Raw genomic sequence first — 24,024 nt, 5'->3', positions numbered from 1 at the left:
ACAGTAATCTTTAAGCAGCTGTTTTAGTGTAATTGCATGTGAAAAGCATGCTGCTTTTAGATAAAAATATTAGTTCTCTGAAGTATCAATTACTTCTTAAAAAGGACTCAATATCCAAATATGCCAAACTTAACCATGAGTAATTATGCACATATTAATCCTTTGTATATTGTTAACACAGGATTAATGAGTAGAAAATGTGCAGTACATCTCGTTCTGCTTATAAATCAGGAGTCTGTGTAGTAACGATGGTGGTAACTCATGTAACTGCTGGTATTTGGATCTTCTCCATCTCCCTCTCCCCACCCCACAGTTGACTGGCCAGAGATCATCTTGGATTTAACATCAAAGGAGAGAGGAGAGCAGTTCCCACATCTTTACTGAGATCAACAAGCATGTCCCCCTGCAGTTGTTTCATGACTTGATGCAGTATGCCTTGTTAATTTTTGTTACATGTAAGCATTTATACTAAGATCAATTTAGTCATACCTTTACAGACTAAGCATGTTCTGGAGCAGCATGTGATTAATTGGTCTCTTATTTTCCAATTATTTTTCATTCTTGTATGAAAGTTTTAGCCTTTTGCTCTTTCCAAGATTTTGCAACTCATATAACTGTTCGAAGAATACACAGTTCTTCATTAAATACTCATAGAAAATCTTTCCCCTTAGATGTTGCTGTGTCCCTTAATGTGGTCTGGCAGCTTTATGCATGATTTTGCTGCACTAGACCAAGTAAGTGGAAGAATTGTGGGTATGACATTTACTGTTCGAGCATCTTTAGGGTAGTTCCAAGCGCATCCAAGGACTGCAGATCACAGAAAATATGAAACTTTTGCTGTTTATCCATTATCCCTAGACAACTTTGAAAAACTGCATTGTGAAATTAATTTAATTCCATTCTGTAAACCCTTGTGGGATGTTTGCTACAGGTATTCTTTTTTGCTATAGTGTTCTTCATTGTTTCAAAGCCTCTACACATTTAAAGGATATGTCCTGATACGTCAGAAGTTTGCTGTTGTCACGTAGTTGCAGGAATCTGCAAAGTATTTTGAGGCGAAATGCTTGGCCTGCAGCCTCTGCAGGGTACTCATGTTTTATGAAAGATTAAACCGTTGTTAAAATGTGTGCTTTTTGTTTTCCAGAGACCACTATTTTATCTTTGTCCTGCGTGGCCTTACGTGTTCAGCAGCGGGGACATAATGTGGATTAAGAAGAGCAGGCTTCAAATAAGATTGTGACCCATTTCATGCATACAGCACCTAAGTTTCTTTGGAGCAATGGCTTGTGAAGGCTTTCTGAAGCGAATAATCCTATTATCAGGTTCACTTGAGTGCTTGGGCTACTTACATCCCATGTTATAACAGAAGGAACATGAGGGGCATTGCATTATAATCAAGACAGGAGATGGACTAGTATCTTTACCAAGGACACCATGCAGGTTACCTTGGGTGCTGGTTTTATCTGCAGTGGCAAGAGCAGAGGTCTCATAGTCCTCCTCCAAGACTCAGGGATGGAGCAGGCACTTTGGCTCTTCTGTGTTCCGGAGTGGTGGGAGAGCCCACACTGCCACGTCAGCACACACGGTGCCAGGGTGCAGCAGCAGATGCTGAGAAGCAGCTGGCACTGGCTGTGCTGTGCTCGGTGCTGTCCTGCCGAGCCAGGCCCTGCAGCTGACGCCAGCGGAGGTGCTCTTGCTTGCAATAGAAGCAGCAGCTGCTGCTAATAATAAGGAACATGTTGCCCTATGACCATTTTGCAGCTCAGGCAGTGTTTGCTCACACCTCATCCAGGCCTGGAAGGGAGGTAGGAGAGAACCAAAGTAATGAAGGAGGTGCTGCACCCATGCTGCCAACCACGTCCTGTGTCGTGGAGGGGGATGTGCAGGGGTCTGCAGAGACCAACCTGCCGCCCCGGGCTCTGCAGGTGACTCACTGTTAAGGTGTTTCATGTCATTTCACAAGTTATTGGAACAGGCTGCCTAGGGAAGTGGTGGAGTCACCATCCCTGGAGGTGTTTAAAAGGCGTTTAGACGAGGTTCTTAGGGACATGGTTTAGTGCTAGAATTGTGTTATGGTTGGATTCGATGACCCCGAGGGCCTCTTCCGACCGAAACAGTCCTGTGATTCTGAGTTTGCAGAAAACGCGTGTTCCTCTTGCCTTCTCAACAACGCAAGCGATAATCCCTTCCCTGGCCTGGCCTGGACCCGCCTTCCCCGGCAAGCACCGGGCCGGCCCTGTCGCCGTGAGCGAGCGCCGGCCTCCCGCCCCCCCACCGCCCCATTCTGCCGCCGCGTTGCCAGGGCAGCGGGGCCGCGGAGCGGGGCAGGTGAGACCGGCTGCCCGGGCCGGGCTTCCCGCTAGCCCTGGGGTAGCGGGGGCGGGGAGGCCGCTCAGGGACGGCTCGCCCGAGCGCTGCCGTTGCGGGGGCTCCCGGGGGCGCTGTGGGGCGGCGGTTGGGCTCCCCCGGCGCCGGGGCCTGGCGGCGACCTCTGAGGGGTGGCATCCGGCGACTGGTAACGCTCGGTGCTGCCGGGGCGGCCTGGGAGGAGGCCTCGGGCGGGCACCCGGGCCGAAGCCGGGGACAGGGGAGGTCGCAGCCAGCTGTGCTCCTTTTCGGCTCCGGGCTTGTGAGTCGCTGTCACCAAGAGCGTGGCGAGTCTGGTTTGCATGCACACACTCGTTGGGTTTAGCGTTGTACGCAGAGCACCTGAGGCTGAGTTTAGATGCGTGAGTGGAAAAATAGAAAATAAGAGCAAATAGAAGGTGAGGGAAATAATTCGACTTTGGCGTTTAGCAGGACAGTAACCCATGTTAGCACAGGAGTGGTAGGTATTGCCGTGACTGAGGGTGAAAAGTTGCAAAGGTTCACAGACCCGGCTGCGTTTTTCATTGTTCATTCAGTGTGTATATATTTGTATATGAGGTTCACATGCAGCACAAACAGCAGCACAGGAGGTTCCCTCTGAACACCAGGAAACACTTTTTCACTGTGCGGGTGACCAAGCACCAGCACAGTTTGCTCAGGGAGGCTGTGGAGTCTCCATCTTCAGGGAAATTCAAAAGCCATCTGTGCATGGTTATGGGCAGCCAGCTCTAGCTGACCCTGCTGGAGCAGGGGCTTGGGCCAGGTGAGCTCCAGATGTCCCTTCTGACCTCAGCTCTTCTGCAACTCTGTGATTAATGGCTTACTAGAGAAAGCAGGTCTTACCTTTGGGGTTTTTTCTCTATTTTTTCTTTTCTGATATGTTTTTCTTATTTTCTTTGGCATACATGTATTCCCTCCTCAGGGTTTTTCTGTTTTGTCTTACTCTGAAATCCCCAACTTTTTGCCTTCAGCTGCAGCCCCTTGGCTAGAGCTGCATTTTTGAATCATTACTGGAAGTGTGTGACCAATGCAGTAATTAAGGGCACACTCTGAAGTCTATCCCTATGCAAATTTGCTGTGTTGAAGTAGTGAAGATGCTATACCCTGCCAGCATGTCTCCTCAAATGAAGTTCAGGGCAGCCTTGAGTCACAGCAGTCCCATTCCTCCATCACTGGCTTTTGGTGTTTTTGATAATTTCTGTACTCTAGCTTTTGTACAAAAATGACAAGATTCTTCTTGGCATGCACTAGTGAGTTGCCACCATAGCTGGCTTTCATGCTGGCATGTGTGGTGTGACTTGTCTGGAGTATTTGTTCTACAAATATGGATTCTGGTAGGCTAGAGGAGAAAAATCAGTTAAAAGTTATCTAAAGATATCTGTTCAAGTAGTAGTTCTCTTTACCTGGAGCTGTGATTGGAGTCCAAGCTTTTTTACTTGGTGGCCATCAAGTTTAAGGTTTTTAGAGACTTGTGGTGCTTCTCTGTTGACCTTTCTGAGTTTGTCAGTTCTCCAGTAGCCCTGACCATCAAGTAGAATGGAAGGTGCTTTGGTAGAAGCCCTGTTCCCCTGCCACGTGCACACACAGGTGTTCATTCACATTCTGCATCTGTGAACGGCTGTTTTATTACTGTTTCTTCCAGGTCCTTGTAACTGAACGTAAACAGACGATGCCTCTTCCGGAAACCATATTTTGTGCTCAGCAGATCAAAATCCCTCCTGAGCTACCTGATATTCTGAAGCAATTTACTAAAGCTGCTATTAGGACTCAACCTTATGATGTTTTGCAGTGGGCAGCTGCGTAAGTAGGATGCGGATGTTCACATAATGATGTAGCACTGTGTGTATGGACCTGCAAAACCTCGGTGCTCCTGTTTATTGTACAGTGGAACTGGCTTGAGTATGAAACCAGCTTGTGTATTGCTTGCATATGCACTTCTGTGCATTAATGCAGCATGCGAGCCTATAAAAATAGTGAAGAACTTGATTTAGTTTCTGTTTCACTGAGGATAAGGACTGGCATATTTCTGGAATAGTATGATTTACCATACAGAAGAACGCTTGTTGTTGTTGATTGATTACTCTGTCCTTTGTTATCAAAGAGGTCCTTTAAGACCTTAAAAGATCAAAGGTCTTATTTTCCTCTTGTGTGAGACTTGATTAAATTCTTGGAATTTAAAGGAAACCTAGAAATAGCTTTCTAATTCTTAAGTTTGCCTAGGTTTCTTTTTGTTCGTTTGTTTCCAGGAAGAAAATTAAGGACTCTCCTTAAATGTTACTGAAATAGGAAAAGATCCTGAGAAGTTGTAACTTCTAGACGATAGTCTGTAAATTTGGTAAATTTGTAAATTTGGTTTAAGATATTTAAGGGTTTCTTTTTCTTTAACTTTTTTTTGTTCTTTTTGTTTCCTCAATCACTCACTATCACTTTTTCCTGTCCTAGAGTTTGTGTGGACTAGCTCTACAAAGGTATCTGTGAGATATTCTCAACTGGTGGGGGATTAGAAATAGTCCATGCTGTGTATGTGAGGGAGGGAAGGCTGTTAACAAAGCCAGGGCGGAGGCTGGCTTGTTCATGGAAAAAAAAAAACAAAAACAAACCTGAAGCTGAATCCCTACAGCTGCAGTGTTGGACAAAGGCAGGGGGAACATCTTAAAACGCTGTGGCGGTTCTTAGGAACACAATGGAGGTGTGTTGTGCCGCACCTCTGGGCAATGGCCATGCAAGGAGCTTGCCCCAGCCGAGCAGTGGGAAGTGGCAGCTGCCAGGTCACTGCAGGATGCTGGTATGTGGGGCTGGTGAAAGCAGGGGCAGCGCGGCCAGACCCCGACCTCTGTTTAAGATTAAAATTAAAGACGGCACCAGCTCAGTTGGAGGAGCCCTTGCAGATGGGCAGGTGGCCGCTCCTGATGGCACATCCCTTTCTGGAACATGCAGCTTTTCCTTGCCTGGTTCAGATTGCTGGCCAGTTATGGCAGAGGTGGTATTAGAAGGGGGGCAGTTAGTAGGTCGAGAGAGGTTCTCCTGCCCCTCTACTCTGCCCTGGTGAGACCACATCTGGAATATTGTGTCCAGTTCTGGGCCTCTCAGCTCAAGGACAGGGAACTGCTGGAGAGGGTCCAGCACAGGGCAGCAAAGATGGTGAAGGGAGTGGAGCATCTCCCTTATGAGGAAAGGCTGAGGGAGCTGGGGCTCTTTAGCCTGGAGAAGAGGAGACTGAAGGGTGACCTCATTCATGTTTATAAACATGTAAAGGGTGAGTGTCAGGAGGATGGAGCCAGGCTCTTCTCAGTGACAACCAGTGATAGGACAAGGACCAGTGGGTACAAACTGGAACACAGGAGGTTCCACTTAAATATGAGAAGAAACTTCTTCTCAGTGAGGGTGCCAGAGCACTGGAACAGGCTGCCCAGGGAGGTTGTGGAGTCTCCTACTCTGGAGAAATTCAAAACCCACCTAGACACGTTCCCGTGTAACCTCATCTAGGTGTTCCTGCTTCGGCGGGGGGATTGGACTGGATGATCTTTCGAGGTCCCTGCCAATCCCTGACATTCTGTGATTCTGTGTTCCTCCTAAGGCGGTGGCAGCCTTATAATTAAAAGGATCTGCATCTAATTTCCTTTTCCGCTCTAATCTTAAATTTTATTTTGGAGCGGACAGAAATAGCAGAACTGTTGATGAGAGAGTTGCAGTGTAAATAGCCAGTCATGCTTTTCAGGTAGTGTGTGAGGACAGTGTTAAACAAATCAGCCCTAAGGTGCTCATCAATCAAATGGGAAAAGCCTGTGCTTTGGTTTGCAAGCCCACTCTGATGTTTATAAATCACTCTTTGCCTCTGCCAAAAAAAGGACTAAGTGCACAAAATAAGTTAATTGCCTTAGGAATTAAAAAGGAGTGTGTAAAGTCTAAAGATTGTGGTTTCCTCTAAAATGAAAGGTGGTATCTGGGCACAGGGAGATGGGACTTGTGCAGGCGAGCCGGTTGCTGAGTGTTGCCACTCCTGCACAGGAGCGTGTGGATTCATTCACTGAACTCTAAGACTATTTACTTTTGTGCAGCTTGTAGTGGCTACAGGCATTGAAGTGTGTTGCTCTTGCCATTCACCCAGGTATTTTTCAGCGCTGTCAAAAGGTGAGCCCCTTCCTGTGAAGGAGAGGCTTGAAATACCTTTGGCAACAGAGAAAACAGAGGCTGCTCTGACACTAGGACTCCTTAAAGTCTTGCACAAACAGGTACAAACATCCTTTATCAAATGCACAATGCTATCGAGGTATGCTGATGTGTTGGGGATGGTTGGGGAGAGTGGCTGTCAAGTATTTGATGTATTCTGGAGAGAATTTTCAGTATTCTTATTGTGGTACTATGATTTTGTTTAAAGCTTTCTCCCAAAGGCGTGGTGAATGTTGCAGAACTGAAGGAAAAATGGAAACACTTGTGCTTGCCCGAGGAGCAGCTGGAAGCTATCTTGCAGCTGGACAACTTTGGCGAGGAGGTGGAGTGGATGAAGGTTCTGGCGCTTGGGTGCAGTGTTCTCGGTGAGGTACGTTCCCAGCAGGAGCCTTCATATCCAAACACAAATAGTGGTATATGATCATATATGAGGCAGACCATAGAACAATGAATGCAAATGGACTTTGGGGAATGGGGATTGCTTTTGCAGTAGCTGCAAATTGTCTTGCATGTTAACTTCTTCTCCCCACCAGCTTTTGGTCAGAGGAGCTCCAGCAGAAAGAGACGGCTATGTCTGCACTTTACTGGGATGGCAGTAGAAAAGCAAGTGTGTCCACAGGGAGCTTGGACCATGACAGAGAGGATGATAGAGGAATGATGCTTATAGCATCACTGTAAATGTCCATGGAGGAGAACTAGAAAGAGAAATTAAAACATCAATGCTTAATTGATTGTTTAGTCCATTAAATTTTCACAGAAACAGTTAATGTTTCTAAATCTACATTTAATTCTTTTAATGACAGTAATAAAATCTCAGCAGAGCATTTCAACAGAATGAGGGATTATAAAATGCACTAAGCTATGTTCTTATGAAGTATAATATTTTTAATGGCTTCTGTAGTAGGGAAGAAGGGGTACTAAAAAGAAAATATGTGTTAAGTAATATTTTGAGAATGTTGCAATATCTGGAAACCCTAAATGTCAACTTGGCCTGGCGATGCAACTGTGTTTGTTGTTTTTTTTTTTACTCATTTCAACTATGTATTTCTTGATTCCAGTCCTCCTCCCAAAATGATTTCATAGTTTGAGTTATTCGTTTAAAACGAGTAACAGCAATGTTATTTTTTTTTTTAAAGAAATCAAAACAAATAAGGGTCACAGGGACATCATCCTGAATGAACTAGACAGTCTAAATTTACCTCCATCTATCCATCTCTTCAGTCTGCCATCATGTAGACAACTGCCCTTCCTTCCCCTGAGGGGCCTCCCAGGGGAGGAGCTACATTAAGTAAAACTGTTAATGACACTTTTCTGGCCGGTGTTCTAGATTGTGAACAGATACTGCATTTATTTTAAATATTGTTGTTCTACTGTTAGGAAATACTTATTCTTTACAAAGTCATTGCTTGCTTAGTAATGAAGAGCTAAGGATAAATTTTGAAAAAGTTATAGCAAAAAGATTACTATTTGGGTTAAAAAGGCCTGTGTGGATTTTTTTGTTTTAATAGCATCCAACCAGTCTAACGCTGTGAAGCTCCATGCTGAATTTTTCCACATTTCCCCGTGTACCTCAGCACGGATAGGCCACTGGATTACAGACATTCTATTGAATGAAGGATTTTTTTAAAAGTATATTTGGAATTAATACTTTGAGGCATGTTTGTTCTAAAGGGAACTTGGACGCTACTTGGCTTTGACTAAACTGAAACATTCTAGAAATGCTTTTTGCTTCAGTGCTTTTTCTGCTAGCTACTAAAACGGAACTTGCTTACAAATAAGGCAAATACTAAATAATAGCATTCCTAAAAAATAATATAATGTAATATTTCATAGTAAAAAAATCATCTGAACTATATTAATTTTCTTTTTTAAATATATCTCTGTCTTTGCTGCTGAGAGTTCATTTAGATCTATTGAGATTATATATATACACAGATATACATACATACATATAGCAAGGTATAGTGATATTCGAGCTTTTATGGTGGGAGAATAGAGCAATTTGGCCACATTGGAGATAGAGATTGGAGATCATTAAACAGGATTCTGATATTATTGTTTCCATCCCGGCACTTGTACTGGAGGGTAAATTTGAGGTTGAAAGCCAGGTAATGAGATGATAAAGCCTTCACCTCATTTACAGGCGCGCTCAGTGGTTTGCAGTGTGGATTTTGTCATGTTACACAAAGGACGTTCATGGCTCTGATAATGTTCCTGTCATTTCTTTACTGAACCCCCTGCAGTCCTTACTGAGTTCAATGAAACATGCCTGTGAAATCTTAACAGAGGACCCAGATGGTGGAGCAGCTCGTGTTCCCTTTGAAACGTTCTCGTTCCTTTACTCCTATTTGGCCAGTATCGATGGAGAGATACCAGAGGAGGAAACCAAAGCGTTCCTCTGTGGAATTAAAGAACAAGCGTAAGTAAAAATCCATACATGAAATTTTAAATTTGGATCACCTCTGGGTTCTCCGTGAACCTTTAATTGCAGATAAATAGTCCATCTTCACTTTGGGTGTAGCCATAATGACAGGAGTAAAGGTTGGCCAAGATTATACTGAAAGTGGTCAGCCTCAGGGTTTGAACTGCTAAATGATAAATTGTTATTTATCCATCATTCTTTGAAATATTGAAGTAATTACCTGGTGATACAACTTTCCCTTTACAAAGCAATTACAGTCCATGAGAAAAGCCAGGCAGGTCAATATAGCAGTACAGAATTTTGGGGTCTTTTAGGTGCTCTGAGTGTTGGCAAGATGGTCCTGAATGCTGATGTAGGGTCAGGAGTTCCCCCTTGCCTCACCTAGAATTTTTTTTTGTATTCTGGTTATCCCCAATATTCCTAAGTGTCCTCCTTACAGGATTGGTTAGAAAATACCCTGTCAATTCAGATTGTGCTTCCATTTTCTGATGTGCTCTCACGATTGCTGGTACTCACAGCTTGTTTGTTCTGAGTACATCTAGACACCTGCACTTTGTGATGATCAACAGGATATTTGCAGAGTTTGGCTACCTTTTTTTCTTGAGCACACCAACACTATTCTGTTGCTTTAGACTAACGGTTGATCATATTTTTTGTCAACTTTTACAACAGCAAAAACTTAAAGTTCATAGGCTTGTGCTAGAAGCTCTGCTCACTAAGGCTAACTCATGCTAACTGCTACAGATGAAAATTCTCATCTCTAATAGGCTTCAAGTCTTGTGCCCACAAAATTCAGAGTCAAAACCCCTTAACTTTTTGGCAGGTAGAGGAAAGGATCCATCAAGATATTGCATATATTCCCGCTAGAATTAGCACAGAATGGGCATTAGGAATGTATGGAAATGGCAGTGTCTTCAATCCAGCTTTCAGCGATCAACTCCCACTCATTTTACCCATAGGTCACACAAAGTGCACTTTATTTTTACCTGTTTTTTTAAAAGATCCCTAAGAGCCTTGTCCTCTGAGTGCCAGCGTGGCATGTTTGCACACAGATACTGACTCCTCCTACCATCTTTCTGCCAGCTGGTCTTTCTGTCTTTTAGACTGCCACCACCTCCATGCACGTGGGAGCTCAAAAATGTGCAAGCACATAAATGAACTTGTTTTGCCATATGTTACCAGATGGACAGTTTTTAATAAGAAATACTTTTTAATAATAATAGTGCTCTTGCTTGCTATTAATATAACCCTCAATTATATCTTGCCCAACACACTATGATTTACCATGTTGAAGTGTTGTTCTAAAACATCTGGTTTATTCCTTTCCAGTGACCAACAAAGTGGCATGGTGCTGCTCAGAAACTTCCTGACCCAGCCATGAGAACCGCTTTGAACAAACCTACTCTTCAGCACCAGATGAGGAAAAAATAAAAAGGAATAAATACGTGCAAGTGTTCAAGGAAATAATTTGTGTTCAAAGGACTGTTATTTGCACATTGCAATACAAGATGATCCTCTTCTCTGACACTTTTTTTTCTTTATTCCACTCTTGAAATAGCCTTTCAGTGGATGTTAGTTGAATACATGGTTGTACTGTTCTCCGGCCTCTCAAATACTGATGCTCCCACCTAGGGCGTGATAACTTCACTCATTTGTTTATATTGAGTAAAATGTATTTTGTTATGGATCTTCCTACTTCGTGATTGTAAGAAAATAAGTAAACTGTAAAATTCAATTTAGAGAAGACTGGACAGCTGTAACTGGTGCATTTCCCATTATGTTTCTAGATAGCACTGACTTTGACTCTTGTGCAAATACAGCTTTTCTTTTGACTACCTTGTCTGTGTGAACAAGCTCTATTAAACGAGTAGTTTTCCCACGCCTTATTCAATACAAAGAACCCTGTGGCTGAGCTGGTGGAAGAAACATCAATTTGAGAAAGGATGGAAATGTTCCAGATTATTTTTCCTCTAATTAGGAGTTGGATATCCTTTTCTATTCTTAGACAGACTGTTCTAGTTGAGGATCTGTTTTAAAATGGGTCTTGTTTTCTGACAGGAAAAGATACTGCATTTGTCACATAGGTGAGGAATGCCTGACACAGGGTTCTGTGTGGTTTTGATTTGAAGAGCTGTAGTAGGTCCAGAAATTATATCAGTTGGAACTAGACTAAGTATTTGGTGACAGGTAATCACACTGAACTGCAGAAACGACTGAGATAGGATACTAGTCGTTACAGTAGAACTGGAGAGATTCCAGTGACAGAGGCCAAAAACAGGACCAGATGGAGTGCCCTCTCCTGGCAACTCGATCAAGCAGAATAAAGTGCTGTAGGGGAAGAGAGATGTGCAAGCTTGTTCTTTCACCGTTGCTTTCTTCATTGAAGTAACAAGCATGGCTGATGATGACAGACTGTGCTGAAGCAGACTGTGTGAGGAATTAGCAAGACTAAATACTGATATAATAAAAATATCACAGAAGTGGAGTCTTCCTGCACACCCTTACTATCTACCTCCACATCTTAAGTCTTACTGTTTTATCAGCCTCTATGACTAGTACTTACGTGTTAGTCCAGAGGATAGGAGCTCCTGCCAGCTATTTCTGGAAGGAAATGGGTATGCACCTGGTGTTAGAAAATGGCAATCAGCAATATTACAAACGTCCTTGCTACCTCCCCACTAGTTCCTGTGGAGACAATATCCTCATTGTCTTTGCCAGATGACATAACTTCTAAATTTCTTTGAGCGTGAGCTTTGGAACAGTAACTTCACCATTACTGGTTTTTTTACCACTAGCTGCCTTTGAGCCTGTTGGAGAACTCTGCCCTGTCACCTCAGGTACATGCTGTAACTAGACAGTAAGCGCTATCTTTTCTGGAACACTGCTCCCAGAGGTGACAATGTCAAGTGGGAGGGTAGGACAGGAACGGTCTCCATGCCTTTTCACTTGTAACTGATCCTAGACTCCAGGAATTAGCTGTGTTCTATATTCACTAACTATGGGCCAGGAAGGTAAATTAGTAATAGCCTCTCACAGACTGTATTCTTCAGCCTTGTCAGACTAAACTCAAATAGATGAGACCAATGTAAGTTATTAATAGATGCATTCATTTTACAGACTTTCTGACATATAATACTTCCATCCTGACAAACTTAACCCTCTCTCATTTTTGTCTCCAGGCACAGCTGTGATGTAACACATTATGTACAATGCAACAATATTATGTACAGAGCACGGCTGTCCCTGGCACAACAGCAGTAACGATAGTTCCTGGGGCAAATAATTCTTTTGAATGGCTGACAAACAAAATAATTAAGTTCTTGCTTCTACTTTCTTCGTTTATGGCTGTGATATTTGTCTTCATCTCTGAAACAAAAAAACAAACATTGTGGGTACTGTTAGGCTCAGACTGACAGAATCTGAAGCAACAACAACAACAACAAAAAGACTTAGAAAATGGAAAGCTTTAGTGTAATGTAATCATGTCCCCTTCTATAGGAAATAAACTAAGACAGTTTATTTCCCATGCTGTTTTAATCAGAGTGTTGTCATGTGTTGCCACAGTAGCAATTAGTTTAGGATGAATGGCATCATTGTGTGATGAAGCCAATTTTGAGACAAGCAAGAATTCCCATCCATACAGTTAATCTACAGCATTTCTTCCCTGAACACTATGGATAATGCAGCATTTTTTCTGCACAACAGCCTAAGTCTTTGCTCAAAGACAGGTCCCACACACCTATGGTTTTGCAGATGCAAATGTGCCCTTGTTTATGGTATTAAAGGTGTGGCCTAGATTTGTGTTTTTTGCTAAAAATATGCCCAGAACTGCTGAAGAGCAATAGCATTGTTTTGAAGCACCTACCACGGAAAGCTAGTCAATTGACTGTACGTACATACAGCTGAACATGAGCCAGCAGTGTGCTCTAGTGGCCAAAGCAGCCAACAGCATCCTGGCTTATTTCAGAAATAGTGTGGCCAGCAGGACTAGGGAAGCGATTGTACCACTGTGCTCAGCACAGGTAAGGCTGCACCTGGAATACTATGTTCAGTTTTGGGCCCCTCACCACAAGAAAGACATTGAGGTGGTGGAGAGAGTTCAGAGAATGGTGATGAAGCTGGTGAGGGGCCTGGCGCACAAGTCTGATGAGAAGCAGCTGAGGGAACTGGGGCTGTTTAGCCTGGAGAAAAGGAGGCTGAGGGGAGACCTAATCTCTGTTTACCTGAAAGGAGGTTGTGGCATAGAGGGTGTTGGTCTCTTCTCTCAAGTGATGGGACAAGAGAAAATGGCCTAAAGTTGCAGCAGGGGAGGTTCAGATTAGATACTAGGAAAAAATTTTTCATGGAAGGGGTTGTGAAGCCCTGGAACAGGCTGCCCAGGGAACTGGTGGGGTCACCATCCCTGGAGCTGTTTATGAGGTGCATAGATGAGATTTTTTGGGACATGGTTTAGTGGTGGACTTGGCTGTGTTAGGTTAACAGTTGGACTTAATAATCTTAAAGGTCTTTTCCAACCTAAATGATGCTGTGATTCTATTATATCAGTGAAGCAAGTAATCCTCTTTATTAAGTCTCAGTGCAAACTAGAGCAGAAACCAGCATTAGACATGACAAGCACAGTTAACTGGTTAAATGGACAATATGTTCCCCTATGGATGTGTTCATCAAGAAGTAAAACAGCCTGTGACAGTACTGTGCTCATCCTGTAGCACGCTGTTGAAACTGTCACCTTTCACACATGAGAGCAAATTCTGGTCTGGATCACAGTTTATGAACTTAGCAAGTTCTCTTTAGTATTAGTAGCCTCATGCCACTGGCTTGTTAAACTGTGACATTAGCGTAGCTTTTTATTGGACTAGATATTCTAATCCTCTGTATTAAATTCTCACAGACAATGGCTACAGCTGCCTGATTCAGAAGCAGGAGTCAGCTGTCACTATTTATGCTCACCTCTCTCTTTTTCTCCGAGAATCTCTGTCTTTGCCTCTTTCACGACTCCTTTTTCGTTTATTTGGACTCCTGCTAGTCTCTCTCCTATGTCTGGTGCGTTCAGTATCCTTAGAGCTTCCGCCAGACTGCCGTGAGTCCACTGAAGCAGACCGCCCGTCTTCCCTTCTGAAAAAAAGGTTATTGATTTTATTCAATAAAAATAGTCTCACAGTCACTATTGTTTTCAGTATCAGTTTTGTAACGGTATGACCTACTAATGGTGTAAGATAGAGGATATATCCATTATTAAGCTTCTCTATCTCCCTAAGAAATACGATACCTCCCAAAAGAGGCCCGAAGTCCATGCTCTTATATGTGCACATCTCATCACACTAATTAATCCAGTTATATACAAACACTTCCCCTCAGTCTTATCACCTCTGCTCATGAAACAGGAGACAGTGGAAGGTTTAAAGCCCTAACTTGTCAACCACTTGCCTCAAGCTTCTACCTACAGCTGGAGAACCCAGCGAGCCTGATCTTTGATTCAACCACTTCATTCACCTTCATTCTAATGCTGAAAAAATCCCACCTCAAGTGTGACCTTTGTTTCAACAACTTTCTCATCTCAAAGATCTCCTGAAGAAGCACAAACAGACTATAATTAGGTCATGATTCCATTTTTATTTCAGTGACAAATGTTTGGAAGAGGGTGTGGTGTTGCTCGACAGAGGAAGAAATATGTATAAAGCAAACACGCTCCCAGTTAACACAGCAGCATTCATAGTGATAAGAACTGTAAAGGGTCCCCATTTTTAATAAGTTATGAAAACCTTTTCTCTGAGGTATTTTATAATGTATCTACCATAGTATTTCCCATTAGGTCATAGGGAAGGGGAAGAAATTGTGTACTTGTACTTTCAAGCGTCCTTCTGTCCCCAGCTATATGCATTTGGCCACAGAGGGAGCACTATTCATTCCCCAGCTCCACCAGAAACCACCTGTTCACGTGGATCACTTGCAACTTTGTCCCCATCCTTCACAAAGACAGAGCTTCTCAAGCAAGAGCTTAACAGAATTAGTATAAAATAAATTGTACGTGTGTCTCAGCCAAGGTTGGTAAATGTCCTATTAGAAAGAGGTAACGGTAACATTACAGGCTGTCAGGCTGCTGATACCCCTGAGGAATTTGCCAGCTGTGACATACCTTCCTGAAGATTTTGACTTCCCTCCATCACTTATCTCTGCATTATCCAACCTATTCTCCTCCTGCCAGTGATTGCTGAGTTCTTCCATATGCACACCAATCACATCCCGAATCACCTGGAGATTACGATAGATTAAAAACAACGAACACAAAAAGCAAGATGTCATGGCAGTTGCCTGAACTAGCAACTAGACAGCAGAAAGTAAACATCTCCGAAAAAAAGCTCCCCCTGCAAACCCTACACATCAGAAGTTTGAATGGGAAGTTTTATTTGGAGAATCAGGTATTTCAGCATAAATTTAAATAGCACCATTTCACAATAGGCAATCAACTACATCTTGCTGGCATTTTCATATTCACAATTTAATAGTCAGAAATGCTCCTGTTATTTGTAACTTGCTGCAACAAACCAAAAAATATTATAGTTTGCAGCTCTGATATGGCAGGGACAAGAAGAGGAAAAAGAGACATTTTCTTCATCCAAAAGGGCTTATCATTGTTTATGCTGACATACAGTGAGCACTTCAGTGCAAAAAACCTCTTTATTTTCAGATACTCACCTCAGTGTAGGACTTCTTTGTTATATGAACATTCTTAGCTCTATATGACTGTCGCCGCCTTTTGTAGTCTCGCATTTCTGCCAGAATTTCAAGATGGGACTTTGGAGCTTTCTGACTATCATCTAGCAAAAAAATGGAAGTAAACAAAATGGTCATTAGCAGGATGCACCTGCGGGTATGCATCTCTGGTGCTTTAGTAATAAAAGTCTGAAACATTAAATATATTGTGTTCTTTCTGAAGTTTCTCCAGTATTTAGTAACTATAATGAATTTATCACAAGCTTCCTCTCCAACCTTCTTGCTAGCTGTTTAGACAAGACTAATAAGCCACCAAGCAAATGTTGTTACGTGACATCAATCTCCTAACAGTGATCCAAATCAATATACAGGCTTGTGATTTGGTCAGATGCCTACAAAATATGGGCCATGTTTTCAAAGCCAGTATTACAATAAGACACAAAGACTGAGAAAGCCAGATTCTGTAAAGCATTTACCTGTGTAGATGATAAACACTGTTTCCTACCTCTTAGGCACAGCAGGGCCCACAGGATAACAGATGCTTATGTTGCACTTAGTTACAAACTGGCATTACTCAACAGGGATGAGAGGCCTCAATCTAATACACCCATTTGTATAATATGTTGCTCAAGAGCCTCTATCAGATGACTGCCAACATTTCTTGTTCAGCTTTTACTCTTAAGTGATCTCTAATCTCATCATCTCTTATGGCAAATACCATTCCAAGCTGCACAGTAAGGTGGCAACAGTGAGCAACCCAAAGTCATTTGCAGCAAAGACAAAGATCCATCCACTAAGATACACACAAGTGTGCCAAGAGCAGAGCACTAAGGCTTTCTCAGAAGGAAAACAACATAAAGGACACCAGTCTAGTGTTTTCTGACACCAGGTCTTCATGGTGGCTTTTAAGAACAGTATGCTTTCCACAATAAAAGTAGTACAAGAAATTCTGTCTGGCTTTCAACAAAACTCTAACTACACAAAGGGAAAGTTCTGAGCCATAAATTCAACAACAGATCGTTCTTCAAACCTTGTGTGATTTTTGCTGCTAAATCCACAAAGAGATCACTGTCATTTTCTGTGATTTGGGATCTAGACCTCTGTTTCTTCGTTTCCTCAACAACATAATCATAAAGAGCAAGGCGATCAGCTTGAGTCAGGTCACAAGTGAAACGCTTGTGATTTTGAGGAACTTCTACAGGAAGTAATGAGTAAGATCCTGGAGGATGAACAGACGGTTATTAGTAAAATAGCATAATTATACAGGAAAACACTGGGAACCTCAACAAACAACGCAGTAAACACCCATGCAGTTTTCATGCTTCTCCTAAATATGTGTATGAAACTTCATCCTTCTTAATTTGAAAGGATAAAAATTGTTAAATTAAAAAAAAAAGGCCCCAATCCCTCCCCAGCCTCATGCAAGCTGTATAACCTCTCTTGACTGCTTACACTGTTAGTTACAGGTTTTCATATACTTCAACGGAAACATACTAGATTAGATCAAAAGGACACCCTGTATTGTCCCATCAATTTCAACTCTTGGTTTATAAGCTACAGCAAGAGAGAGGAGGCTGCAGCTCTAACCTGTGGGTTTGTCTTTCTCCTAAAATTGTCTTTAAAGTACTAGCTGCAAAATACCTGCTGTTCTGCCAACAAGAATGAAAGCTTCTAGGAGACCAGATAACTGAGCACTGTGTAAATCAGTCTGACTCATGCTGTCAGTTTCTCTACAGAGCTTTTATAATAGACTGCCACAGGCTAAAAGGGCTACAAAGGCACTTTCAAGATGGTCCAGATCAGATAACTAACTTTGAAGCTACGGAAACAGACACACTGCTTGCACACTCTTCTTTCCTTGAACGATGTGCCCAGTACCCACACTTCCCATTCCCAGTTAAAACACACATCCTCCCAACAAACAATAAATCCATTCTCAATTCACTGCAACAGCAGCTAAGTGGCTTCCCTAAGGATACAGGATGCAGTATTCTCGGATAACGCCTGAGAACAGTCAAATTCCCAGTAGCCATTGACCTGACCTCCTTAATCCTGCTCCCTGTGAACCAACCATCTCCCTGCAAGGCACAAGCCCACACACAGAGTTCATCTCCAGGCAGACAGAAGAGCCAACACATAAGACAAGGTGTATGCAGGAGTCCTCCCAAGAGCAAAGCCACCGCTTCTCTAGATCACTCAGTGCTTAACAGAAGCTGGGCAATCTTTCACATCCTGCTTTCACTAAAGACACCAAAGAAGAGGAGGAGGAGCCGCAATAACTCTACAACAACAAACCCAAAATACAAGATTTCCTCATTACTATACTTGGAGCCTAAACCAGAACTTTTCTAATCCGAACTAACAGATTTAAACATGAATACTAGAATTTTATTTATAAAATGCGCTGTTCTTGCAGGGTCATGGAAACCCATAAAAGTGCCCTAGTAGTTACATGCTTGTGATTTTAAAAGATTTTCACAACTTGTGATTAAGATCAGCTTTCTTGCCTTCTTATATAGCTATTCTAATATTCTAAATCTGGTTAGACTTTTTTAAAAACAAAGAAAGAAAACAATGTCCTTTGATACAGGTAGTCAAAATGAAATTTGCCATTAAAAATGCTTTCCATTTGCTTCTGTTGCCAAATACTTTTAATTAAACAAACAGTTCCAAGTAACCCTGCAATAGGCCGGAATGCGGCAGTGAAAGCCACCCCACACTGTTTCAGTGTTATTCTCAGAGAAATGCAAGCTTGCAGTCAAAACTGGATGGCAAACACTGGCATCTAGTGGCTCACTGACACATCTTTGCAAGGCGCCGCTTGACCAAGGGTTTATCTGTTTCTTCTCTACTGGGATGTGCTTTGTGTTGAATCAATGAGTTACCACTTCCTTCCAGAGCAAATGCACCTGATGTGCTCCAAACATGGTGCCTATCACATGAAAGCTCCTTCCCAAGCAAGCGACTGATAAGGTTCCTTTTGCTGTGCCAGAGAAACAAAAGACAAGATGAAAATCTATGCCTGAGAAGCATTGCTCCATTTGTCTTCCAGGAAAGCAGAACAAATGCACTTTTCCTTCTGCACATATATGTTTACCAAACTAAAGTAAATGCTGTATCTTTCAGGCATTGCAGTGATTTCCAAACGACACACTGCAGCTCTACAGTCATTTCTATTGGCAGCCCTACTTTTCCACTTGATCTTGGTGTGAACTCTCAAAGAGAGCCCCAGCCACAGGCTGGTCAGAACACTCACTGAAAAATGAAACACAAATGAACTACTGAGCTGAGAGCAAAGGACAACATCATATTTGCAGATCTGTCAGCATATTTCTTCTACAACGTCTCAGGACAGTCTTGAAACAATCCAACACAATAATACACATATTCTTTGGTTTTTGATCTCAGGAGTGGTGGACAAGAACAGACAGTTTACATCTTGCAATTACTCCTTTAACAAAACATTGCATGAAGAACAAGGCTGGAGGCAGCATTAGAAGAGTCTTGGCCACAAAGAGCAGAAGGATAACATCAGAAAATGCAGGGAGAAAGTAGAGGGTAGGTAGTGGGAAGGGAAGTGAAGGACTAGTGCTTTAAGAAACTCCTAAATTTTGCAGTGTTGATTTTCCAGTCCTAAAGAGAACTAGAGCTGTGAGCACAACAGATTCAAATTCTTTTATCTAGTTTTCCCAAGCAGAGAAAGTAGTTATACTCCAAATTACACATGGGAGGGAATATTAAAAATAAAATAAAAAAAAATCCTCATAGCAGTTCACAAGCAGAATGAAGAAAGCTGAAAGGGGAGACACAAGAGCAGCTCTCACATAAGAGCTGATTAAGTTTTTTAAGTATCTGCTTACTACTTACCTTCACTGTAGCCTGTACCTTCTTTTGCACTTTGAGCTCTAGCTTGCTTAACAATGTGAAACTGTAAATCTTTATCTGCAGGCAGAGAAGATAAAAACATAACAGAACTTTTACATCAAGTACTTAGTAGGGTTAGTCTTTATTTCCCAGCCTCTATTATGAGACTTACGATGTATTACAGAACACTGTAGTTTTATTTATGAAGAAGTGAGAGTGTGACGTAAAAATATAATTTTAATCTACTTCATTTTAACTGAGGGGAGGAAAAAAAGAAAAATTAAGGAGGATTTCCAGGTCACAGGAAGGATATGGAAAAAGAAATTTATGTATATTGCAACTGTCTTCTGTACCATTACTATGTCCCCAAACTCTAAGATAAATTTTTCCACCTTCTAAGCAAATATTTTAATACACTTTCAGCACTTGATGCAAGGTGAACATTGGAAGAACCTGGAAAATAACCTAAGAGAGGGAAGAAAAGACCTTCCTTGAATTTTAAGATGAAAACAGCCACACCTACAGAACAGAACTACACACTGACAGATGTGTAATGATGGCAAATTAAGGCAAAGCGCAACAGTGAGAAAATTAACCTACTGATGGAAACGCTCAGTTTTCCTAAGAAGCCTTGGGGAATCTATGGCTGGCAGGGCAGAGGGCCGTGCTGCTGTGCTCCCGGGGCTCCTCCCTCGGCCTCTGTCCCCCGGGGCTCTCCCTTCAGCCCCATCCCCAGACTCCCTCCTGGTCTCCCCTCAGCCCCAGCCGTCACCCCCCGGCAAAGCCGCTCACCCATGGCGACGGTAGGAACCTTCAGGTTTTCATAGAAAAAGCTGGAGTCGTACATCTGAGCCTGCGGGACCAAGAGGCTCAGTCAAGACACGGGGCCGCCCCCAGCGACGCCGGCTCTGGGCTCCCGCCGGGCTCACCCCGGCCTCGGCTCTCAGGCCGCGGCCGCCCGCTCGGCCGGGCAGTCGACACCCCCAGGCCAGGAGCGCCGTGTCCGCCACCCCGCCGCCAGCCAGGCACCCCCCCCTGGGGCCGGCCCGGGCTCCCACCTCCTCCTCGGCGGAGTAGCCCATCTTGCGGAGCCGGCAGGACGCGGCGTGCCTCTCCAGCGACGCCCGGGGGACGCGGTGATGGACGTCGTAGGGGCACAGAGCCCACTCCCCCTGCCGGCGGGACACGGGTCAGCGCGCACTGTCCGCACCGTCACCCCCATCACCCCTCCCGGCAGAGCCCCCACCGCCGCCTTACCGGGTCCCCGAGCCACACGGCGCTGGCGGCGGCCATGGGGATTCAGGGCTGACGCCAAGACCTCGTGACGGGGTAGGCGGTGCCGGCACCATGTTTACTAAGGGCGCTCCTGCCGCAAAGGATGGTAGGGCTGTGGCGCCGTCTTGCCCAGCGGCAGGTTGTTGAGGGCGGCAGCTCCGCTCCTTCCTGGAGCGGGGAGCGGCCGCAGCGGTCCTGGCACGGCACCCGGGGAAAAGCCGGGGCGGAGAAGGGCACGGGCTCCAGTGCCAGCCTGCCCGCCATCACCCCCCGTCACCTCCGGGCAGCGGCGACGACATACGCCAGGGCCCGCAGCGCGGCGAGCGGGCGCCGCCTACCGGCGGGAGGGAGCAACGGGGGAGGCCGCGGAACCCGGGGGAAGCCCCAAATTGAGCCCCCAAAAGGCGCCTGCTTGTTAGTGACCAGGCAGGAAGAACATCAGTCTCCTCAGTGCCATCGAGCCCCTGATACCAGTTTTCCTCTTGCGACACGAGGGAGGAACGTGGTGCGAGACGGCAGCACCTCCAGCAGCCTCCTGCCGAGGGCTGCTGCTGTCCCAAAAACAGGGCTCCTTCCCGGGGTGCAAACAAACGAGCCAAATCTAGCACACGGAGGTGAGATACCTGTTACAGAGTCACGCAAGTCTGGATGCTGGAATAAAGCCAGCGTGCCAGTGAGAAAAGTAAAAGGCATCATACACAAAATCTTGTCACTACGTTCGCGCCCTAAAGAGCCACTTGGTTACACATTTGTATACTGCATTATGTAATCCTTCTAGTGTATAATGAGCAGCACACAGCTAAAGGACACTTTATCCAACAGTCTCGAGCTATGTGTTAAAGCAAGACTCAACTAATAGCGCGCGCTTTGAAATGTGTAAAGCTGCAAGGTCAGCAGTGTCTGAAGTTCGTGATCAGCTGTTTTGCAAGTCACTCTTTGTTATATGAACAGACCGACCTAAAGCTGAAAGGATGTGCACATCTCTAGGTCAGCAATTGCAGACAGGATTCGTTCTTTTCAGTGATGACAACACTACATGAGGGGTCTGTAAGGAACCCTCTGTGCAGTGCAGGGCCAGGATGTGTGTTTCTCCACAGTAAAAGGATGGGCGTGGGAGGCAGCTGTGTGGCTGCAGCGTACCCCAGAGAGCCCTGCCCACTACCTGGCTAAAATTGCAAGAGCCTAGAATCTCCCCTAGAGACTGAATGAGCATCCGGCCTCAATAAGACTAACACAGCGTAAGGAAAGAACGCCTGTCCCAAGGAATAAATATTGCGTGATTGACATTTGTGCTTACCTATTTTTGTCGTCTCTGAGAAAAGCACACATGACTAGAAGGAAGAGTGCATTTGACAAGGGGGATGGGGAGGAAGCACAACAGATGTAGCTGCCAGAATGACTCTTGTGCATCTGCTTTCGTTAGCAGATTACAGCCCATTCTCTCCTGCACAGTGAATTTGAGACTCAGCTGGGATTTTAGCCCTTTGAGAGATCTGCTGTCTCTAACTACGTTTGCCTGAGGATCTTTGACTTTGCATGGTACAGAACACTTATAGTTGAAGACTTCCCAGCTGCCCTTGCAATTTCATCTGTGCTGTACTAAAATATGCTCACTAACATTAGCACATTTTGTCAAAAGAGTAATAAGAACAGCTGTGCAAAATTGTTCTAACCATCTCCACTGTAAAATACCATTTCTTAAAAATTATGGAAGTTGGACAAAATAACCAAGCAGATTAATTTTTTTTAAGAGCAACGATTAAACAACATTTTTATTTTTTTAACTTACAAATTGAATTAATAGTTAAGAATCATTATCAGAATAGATGTTTTGCTCTACTAAGCAACAACATTTTGAATTATTAAAACTTATATCAGAGGTTTCTTTTCCCCTAAAAGTACCAGTTTTTGGCATCATGAAACAAAAAATGTTGTCTCTTTTATTTTTCCTATCCTTCGTGGGTTTGGGGAAATGCCAGAGAAACAAATGCCGAGATGAATGTTTTCCTTTCCAGAGCTCTGGGAAAAGCCTACATCCTGTGATACAGCACATCAGTTAGAAGGCAGCTCGTGCTAGGAAGTCTGCTCGTCCCAACATCCAGGTAACATTGCAGCTCACCCGCTCTGGGGAGCAGAGACGTGCCTTCACTGATGGAAATAAAGCTGCAACGTGGAGAGTGAATGCTTAGCAAACAGTGTCCAAATCACTGTCTGGGACCCAGAGAGATGGACCCACAGTACCCTGGCTCTGGAGAGGAGAGAAACCCTCTTTAGGGTCTTGAAAACTGCCTGATGGATGCATTAGCACAGACCACAGCAGGGCCTGGAACAGCACAGGACTAGGATTCAGCCTTTTGAAATAGGTTTACAAGGAAATCAAGGGCAATAGATGAACCAAGGCCTTTTAGTACACAAGGTACTTTGCCAGTCTGTGTTCTGGCTGCAACCTTTCCAGGAGCAAACTGGCTGATGAGAGAGAGGGTGACAGCTTACAGAAGCTCACAGCACCACTTTCCCTTCCAAGCTGGGTTGCACTTATGTTGGTTTCCCATCAGCTGTGGGGTGGGATCGCCACAGACTTTCAGCTACATCATCTTTCCCAGCTGATTCTCTTCCCTCCGTGGCATAACCTCTTCTCTTGCACCCCAGTACTGTGCTGCCTGCAGGACAGACACGTTGGGATTTTGTCATCAAATAATGTGGTTAATAATGTATCATGAAGTCTAATACATCTTGATCTCTGCAGCACCCCTGAGGAGAGGAAACTCCACAGCTGCGTTTCCCTGGGCAGGACTGCCCCCTGGTTGCAGCTCCCCAGAACAGAAATACGAGAGTGTGGCCCAGTCCTTTTGCAAAGCTGCAACATGGAGTATGTTGCTAGTGTGGCAAAGCCTTTTCTAGAGGCTTTTTCTGGGCAATACTGATCTCCAGAGAAAGTCTCTGTGGGAACCAGCCACAGATGTCCTCAGTATGCGTGTTTCTGGATGGGGAAAGGGCCAGGGAGCAGGGGAAAGTAAGCCTAAGGATGAAAAGAAACTTCAAAAGCCAAAATGGAAGCAGCCCAGTTTATGGTCCCAGAGAGGCCAAGTAGGCCTGGCAGGCAGAAAAGACAGCTTTTGACCTGCAACTGTGTCAGATTTTTGCTGGGCTGCACACCAACCTGTTTGACAAAGTTGTAACCAAGTTCTCAGCATCTAGCCTAGCAAAGAGCA

At 44.0% G+C, this 24,024-nt stretch overlaps 2 protein-coding genes across 8 annotated transcripts; one reads left to right on the top strand and one right to left on the bottom strand.

Moving 5' to 3' along the window:
* Nucleotides 1–1,298: 1,298 nt before the first annotated feature.
* Nucleotides 1,299–10,794, top strand: ROPN1L (rhophilin associated tail protein 1 like). Of its 7 annotated transcripts, none has more exons than XM_065052669.1 (6): nucleotides 1,299–1,322; nucleotides 4,010–4,167; nucleotides 6,476–6,599; nucleotides 6,746–6,907; nucleotides 8,781–8,956; nucleotides 10,289–10,794. In XM_065052669.1, the coding sequence occupies exons 2-6, from the start codon at nucleotides 4,037–4,039 to the stop codon at nucleotides 10,338–10,340; spliced, it is 645 nt and encodes a 214-aa protein (XP_064908741.1). In that variant the 5' UTR covers nucleotides 1,299–1,322; nucleotides 4,010–4,036; the 3' UTR covers nucleotides 10,341–10,794. The 7 variants fall into 7 exon arrangements, with proteins under 7 accessions (XP_064908741.1, XP_021143907.2, XP_064908739.1 ...); XM_021288232.2 differs by lacking the exon at nucleotides 1,299–1,322 and adding an exon at nucleotides 1,609–1,805; XM_065052667.1 differs by lacking the exon at nucleotides 1,299–1,322 and adding an exon at nucleotides 1,989–2,328 and having other exon boundaries at nucleotides 8,824–8,956.
* On the bottom strand, nucleotides 10,150–20,952 carry SNRNP48 (small nuclear ribonucleoprotein U11/U12 subunit 48). The gene is made up of 9 exons (XM_065052664.1): nucleotides 20,795–20,952; nucleotides 20,596–20,709; nucleotides 20,330–20,390; nucleotides 19,541–19,615; nucleotides 16,704–16,892; nucleotides 15,656–15,777; nucleotides 15,096–15,211; nucleotides 13,910–14,074; nucleotides 10,150–12,325 (listed from the first exon to the last, which is right to left on the bottom strand). The coding sequence occupies exons 1-9, from the start codon at nucleotides 20,828–20,830 to the stop codon at nucleotides 12,286–12,288; spliced, it is 918 nt and encodes a 305-aa protein (XP_064908736.1). The 5' UTR covers nucleotides 20,831–20,952; the 3' UTR covers nucleotides 10,150–12,285.
* Nucleotides 20,953–24,024: the final 3,072 nt, after the last annotated feature.

The sequence above is a fragment of the Columba livia genome, chromosome 2 (genome assembly GCF_036013475.1).
Source record: "Columba livia isolate bColLiv1 breed racing homer chromosome 2, bColLiv1.pat.W.v2, whole genome shotgun sequence".
Classification (NCBI taxonomy): Eukaryota; Metazoa; Chordata; class Aves; order Columbiformes; family Columbidae; genus Columba; species Columba livia.
This window is presented reverse-complemented; position numbering and strand designations above follow the sequence as displayed.